The sequence below is a fragment of the Habropoda laboriosa genome, unplaced genomic scaffold, assembly GCF_001263275.1.
Source record: "Habropoda laboriosa isolate 0110345459 unplaced genomic scaffold, ASM126327v1 scaffold9, whole genome shotgun sequence".
NCBI lineage: Eukaryota > Metazoa > Arthropoda > Insecta > Hymenoptera > Apidae > Habropoda > Habropoda laboriosa.
This window is the reverse complement of record NW_017100191.1, coordinates 338,410-344,983: the sequence shown is the minus strand read 5'-3', so window position 1 is coordinate 344,983 and position 6,574 is coordinate 338,410. Positions and strand designations below refer to the sequence as shown.

The window sequence follows — 6,574 nt, the reverse complement described above, 5'->3', positions numbered from 1 at the left end:
CAACAATGCCGTTCAAGCCCTCCTTTATGGCCGGTTACGCTCTTCTCCACGGCTAGTAAATGACTTCGTCTGGCAACCAACTTACACTTTACTATGTACCATGATTCGCTTGAAAAGTTGACGTCAAAGCATTATGAGATGCCGACAAGCACGTGTCTTCTGCGCACGTACTAGGTGTCTCGGAAAGATGAAACGCCTCGGCGTCACAGTTTGATAGGTGGAACTGAAAGTGATTGTTGATGAAGAAAATCTCGAAGCTGTTTTCTTCTCTTTTCCACGGAAAGAAAATTTTGTATAAAGTTGAACATTTTGTCGGAATGTCCTCTATTCTAGGAATTGTGTTTATTTTCGAATATTTCCAGGATACTAATTTATCGACGACAGAGGACGTGTGAGCGAAGCTTACGGATGAATTGTGTGATTTCAGGGGTGGACAAGGCGTACGATGCTTAGGGATGCTTGGTCGAACGACGGTGGGAAAGGCTGGTGGCGATGGTGGTCTAGGTTGGGCGGATTGCTGGCGATGGCGACGGCCATTTCCTGTCTTGTTGCCCCGTTTCCGGGTGCCTCGGCCAATCCGGAAGCGAAGCGTCTCTACGATGACCTGCTGTCGAACTACAACCGCCTCATCCGCCCTGTTGGCAACAACAGCGATCGGCTCACTGTCAAAATGGGACTACGCCTCTCCCAGCTCATCGATGTTGTGAGTAGACCCCACTTAACCCATTATCCTACCGCATGAATAGCGTTAGAAACTATAGAATCCGGTGTAGAACGGCGGTGAGATATGTGGCACAAGAGCACCGGCTCCTGACATCGCGCTGCTGTTCCCTCTCGCGAGGCCTCGATTTCACCAACAGAAATTACCCTCCGCTCTCCATGTCTCTAGGAAAACGGAGTAGTACTTCTCAAGCCTGAACTCGAACTTGTACGTTCGCAGATAAATTCAGAAATTCGACGAGAAAAATTCGACAATATTTCAATCACATTTTTATAAACCGTAATTAACCAACTGTGTTCTCACCAGTTACTCTAAACTCTCGTTCGCAACCAGCGACAAAATTCTACTTACGTTCGATCCTTAGGCTAACCTTACCCCAAGACCCAAAACACTCGAACAAAACTCGGTCGAGTTTTCGTCGAGAATCGACTGACAACGAGTTTCCGTACGAGAACAGGGGTAAACTGTGGAGGCCAGTAGAGGAAATTCGCACGTCAGGTTATGCATCGGATACGCTATTCCGAACGGCGTGTCCGAATATCTTGCGGTGATAAGTTGAATTCCGGGCGTTTCTGGCCGGAACCGGAACTAATTTACAAGCGGGCCTGATCCATACCACTTGAGCCATTAATTGCCATAATCTGATCGCAAGCAATCAATCGCGTCTCGAGCGAGGTTTGCCAGATCGTGAACGGTCACCTATACACTCGGGGTCATCTTCTCGACGGATCAATGTGCTGCAATTACGCGATTGTCTGTCCTCCCTAGTCCTTCCTCAATCCATCCTTTCTTGGTCAGAAGCACCTCCCTTTGCCCTCTCTCTACCCCCTCCCTTCCTCCTCAATGCCATCACACAGTGACATTGTCTCCTTGGTTATTACATTCGTGTTACATGCTTATATAGTCCTCGGGAACTATAATTAATTTGTTATCGGACGGCCGGCTAACCGTCGCGTTGGGTATTATCAACGGAATATCAGTGCTGTAATTTCAATAGGCCACAGTCGCCGACATTGCTGCGGATTCGCTCGATTCACTCTCTGCGAATTTTGTGTATTTTATTTCATCGCGAACCTTTCATTGCAGTTTTCCTGTTTTCTTTATGTGAGAAGTGAATTGTGAGGGGACAATTGGAACCAGGATAAATAAAACATTTCGAGTTGGTCTTTTTCTTTCTTTTTTTTTTTTTTTCTTTCTTCTTTCAGAGGAAGAACGGTTTTGAATGGAAATGGAGATTGAAAGATTGATATCCGTGGTGAATATTGGTTATTTATTTGTGTGTATACGTAGTGATTGGACCGTTTATAGGAGGAATTTATGACGTGGACGACGAAAAGCAGGTATTTCTGAGGGATATCGGTTTAAGGGTTTGTTAAGTAGTCAGATGTCTCAGCTGGGAATCGTGAAATATTGTTTCAAATAGTGAATCGTCTGTTTTATTTTAAATCGTGCGCGTAACCGTGGTAAATGAAACAGTTTATCTGTTGCGACGAGTGTTTATTTAGAATATTATGTCATCCTGTAAGTTCGTGTCGAATTGACAACTCCAAAATCATTAAATCTGATTAAAAAAAAAAATAAAAAACAGAGTATGCGCCTTCTCGTTTCACAACTTTTTCCTATTTTTGATAAAACCGTTACAGAATTTGTTTGGATTTTCGTTAAAATACTTCTCGCTTTCGCCACGAACTCATGGGATGACCTTTTAGCGAGGTTTTCTTGGGAATTATTTGATTTATTTCAATTCATTTTACGTACTTCTGGTAGGAACACGAGAATAACATTCGTTAAAAAGAAATAAATAATCAGAAATGTACATACGATAGCGTAGTGATTTTTTTAATAGCTAAGCATACAAGCATCAGCTGTTTACTGTTTCAACAAAAGCTAAAATATCGCACACTATTCACATCTGGCAATTTTCAGACTTACAAGTGAAAACTGTAGCTGCAATTGAAATCAATCTTCCTCGCTGATAGAATTGCTTTTGTCACACCTTGACCATAATCCGACACGAGTCTGACTCGTTGTCAGAAGGCTTAATCTCTGCTTACAGTTTGCTAGGTCTCGGTTTCGAATCCCTTTCAAATCCTTTCCTCGACTCCGTCTTTTCCCCCCCGGATATTAATGGTTAATATTGGAAGTAGAATGGGAATGACATGGACAGACCATACGGCGAAAGCTTGAAAGAAGGAAATATAGAAAGGGGTAGGACGAGAAAGTTGAAGATACGGATACACAAAAGCAACAGCAATAGCGGATGGAAAGAGCGTACGGGTTGTGTGTCATGCACCGAGAAAAAATTGCAGTTGGAAGGAAACAAAATGGAAATTCAGAGAAAATCGCTGGAAAATCGCCAACTGTAATATCGCAGAGAGAAAGATCGGGGAATAGGAAAATAGAAAAGTAGGAGAAAAATTATCACAGGGAGAGCGGAGAAATAGTGTAAAAATTGCGAGAATTCAAGCAATAAATCATCCAGACAGAAAATAGTTGAAACAGAGGAGCGGAGTTTCTTGAGGAAAATGTTGCAGGAAGTGCTTGAACGAGCATTAAACAATGTAGAAACCACTAACTGCAGTTCTGGAAAATAAATGCTTCCAGTATGGATACAAAGGAGATCAAACTTAATTACCGGGCTGGTGTTATTATAAACTCTGATACGCTAAAGATTAACATCAGCCACGTTATTCGATTAAATCTCTTTATCGTTGTTTGCCTAGCGCTTGATGTTTCACGTGGTTTGCTGTGGCCCTCACAATCCAGTTAAAATATACCGGTTTATGTGGCGTGTTTTTTTACCAACCACAACTGTGTGTACTATTAAAAATTGATCGTTACACCTGTCGAACAATCGGTCGAAATTATCTCTCTTCTAATTATATCCTAAGCGCGTTCGTACATTGACGATGCGACAATTGTTTTTCCAGTTTTTTTTTTTTGCACTGATTTTACCATCCGACGGTAATTACGTGTATTCGCACTCCACCTTGAACAGAGGGTTTTAATGACAATTGGTCAGTCTGTGCTTTGTGGATTTAGTCTATTCAGAAATGAACGGGAATTGACAACAGTAGACCACTCGCAGCTAAAATTACCCGAGGCGGACGGAAGTGTTCGTGCATCAAACAAATTTCTCGTCCAGCGGACAGAGGTGGATTTATTTCGCTCACAAATTGCGAAACGTGCTTTACGTATTACCTTGTCTCTGTGTGAAATCATATCAGAATTTTCGAAAGTATATCTCTACAAATTCGCTGTCTATCCTCTCTGTGTGTTACAACGGTGGATTTGTTTCCTTGCCATGTTTGGGAAACATCGCGTCGAAAAATTCATTTTAGGAGTTCCTATTGGTGAGAATTATCAGAACGCTTCGGTGTGGAATTTCCTTTCAGCGGAAAGGGGCAAATTAATTTGTTTGCAGGGAAATAGGTTTCCATAGAAATCGAGTACGCTGAACTTATTGAAAGGCAACCTTTTTTCCTCCCTCCCCCGAAAACGAATTTTCTCTTTGATTTTACCTTGGAGAGTGTAATTTACGGGGATTGCAGAATTCCTCAATTAGCAAACGGAAATTTAATGGACGTACAGAGTCTGTCGGAATTTTCAGAACATATGTTCGTATCCTTGTCTGGCGAGCGTGGAATATGCAGGATTGACGATACAAATGGCTCGTTAACCGCGCTCCTCGTCCCCGAGGGCGACGAAACCCCGATGAAGGATAACGCGTCGGCTCGATTGCATATTTCAATAATGACCAGCTCGTAAACCAAGGAGATCCTATGGGTCGTTGAACGCGGTCGCCATTTGCATTCCACGCTGCCAGGGGGAACAAAAGGAAGCAGCGGGCCATGCACTGGAGATGATCTAAACACATAGTTACCGTCAGGGTCTTTTCAAGATCAAAATTGTTCGGCATTATGACTCGCGACACTTTTCGAATTAACCCCTTAACCTATGATTTCTTTTCTGACTATGCATATAAGCGTCAGCCATTTAATGCTTTAGTACTGTATCAAGTAACAGAAGCTAATCTGTTACAGGTTAATTACATTTAGGCATCCTTGATTTTACAAATTAAAAGGAAAGTTAGGATTACAATTAATTTTTTAATATATCTATTTCTGTCACGAGTCTGACGCGTTGTTGTAGGTTCAAGGGTTAATCCTTTCCAATTCGATTCTTCCAACCGATTATGAGAAGAAAAATGACAGCTGATTAAAGTTTTACATTTCGATAGGAGAAGCAAGACAACGATCTTGCAATTTTTATTTTGTCCTTTGTTATTCTTTTTTTTTTATTTGATCTTCTTTTGTTTTTATTTTAGTTTATTAGCAATCAGAATACCTTTCTATGAGCTAATTTGCTGACTTTGGTGCTGTTTTCAGAACTCGTCTATTGACAAGTCCTCTTTAACTATCAGTTAGGTCTGCTGGCCGTCTTTGTAGTTCTAAATACAAACTTATTACTAATTGCTAAAGTAACCCTTTGTAACCCTATTGTTCTCCATACACGAGAAGAAAAGTTACGGTTGATCGCAATTTCACATTTTTTGCAATTATTATAAATAAATTTTCTGGTAATAATGGTATAACAATAAACAAACGAAGCGAGACTTGTAAAATACAAGATGTATGGATATGTAACTTACAAGTCACATGGTGTTATGGATGACTAAGGGTTCATTGTAAGAATCGCGCCGAAAATTTCGTCAATATTAAGGATTTTTTTCACAACAGTGTGAAACTTTTTTCTCTCATTAAGGCACTTGTAACGCGTTCAAAACAATTTTTTAAATGGCTTCATAAATTGTTTAATGCTATATCTGGAGTTAAAGAACGAACGGTGATTGGCTGGATTGGATGGAGGTGTGAAAAATTAGGAACGGACGATTGTACGATGGAAAAATTTGTGAAAGGAGAAAGTGAAAGTTGGAAATGTTTTTTTTTTTTAATTGAAGGGATATTGGAAAAACCAGGAGAAAGGAGAAGAATGATGGAGAGGATCTACATGAACGCGTGAACGTTTTTACAGTAGGAAGGCTAGTTCGTTTGCAACCATAGAATTTTAACCGTGGGTCAGGCTGGTTTATTGTTCTATAGTTAGTAGTATCTACATGACCGTAGAAAAATATATTTGGAAAATATCGATATCGGTACCTGTGAAAGCAGTAATTGACAAAGAAGAAGATTAGAAAATGATTAAACCAGCCGTGAAATGGTATCGATCGAAGACACCGACGAACCCTTTCTTCCAAACCAGAATACAAAGCTTGTCCACCCTATTGAAGCGATAGTTGAGCTTGGAGAGGAGTTAGAAGAACGTCAGATCGATATTTAGCATCGATGTTTCCCTCTTTCAGCCGGCCAGGGCCCTCTTGTCACGCAACACACAGCCAACGCCCACTTTTCACGGCCGATGAAACCTCGGGAATCCGATCAATAATCGCAGGCTAACCGGCCAATTGTTTGCCACGCGTAAGTGGATGCACCACGCTGGACCGTTCGAAGAGAAACGAGGGCTTTCCTTTCTACTGTGCACACCTCGAAACAATGAAGGTGTCGGCTGGCTGACTGGCTGGCTCGTACACCCTCCAGTTAGGCAGACACTCGAACGAAAGCTCTTTGATGAGAAGCTGATTTTCAAGTCGAGTGCGAGTACTCTCTCTCTCTCTCTCTCTCTCTCCTCGTGTTGCATACATGAAGTTTGTGTGTGTTCTATCTGGACGATCATCGAATTTGCCGGATAAGGACCCCTCGAAGGATACAGAAGCGTTTTTACCGCACCGAGATGAGGCGTATTAGATCTGCGACCTCTAGCCACTTTACGTTCGAGTGTTTCGTTTCGTTAATC

At 41.5% G+C, this 6,574-nt stretch overlaps 1 protein-coding gene across 5 annotated transcripts in view; it reads left to right on the top strand.

Moving 5' to 3' along the window:
• The first annotated feature begins 445 nt into the window (after nt 1-445).
• The window catches only part of LOC108570106 (acetylcholine receptor subunit alpha-like 1), a 136,530-nt gene continuing 130,401 nt past the window's right edge, over nt 446-6,574 (top strand). For 4 of the 5 annotated variants that reach the window (XM_017931900.1, XM_017931899.1, XM_017931898.1 and 1 more), the window contains exon 1: nt 524-703. In XM_017931900.1, coding sequence (XP_017787389.1) covers nt 524-703 — 180 coding nt within the window. Of the gene's footprint in view, nt 704-6,574 lie in introns of all 5 variants that reach the window. The other variant, XM_017931896.1, reaches the window with a different exon arrangement.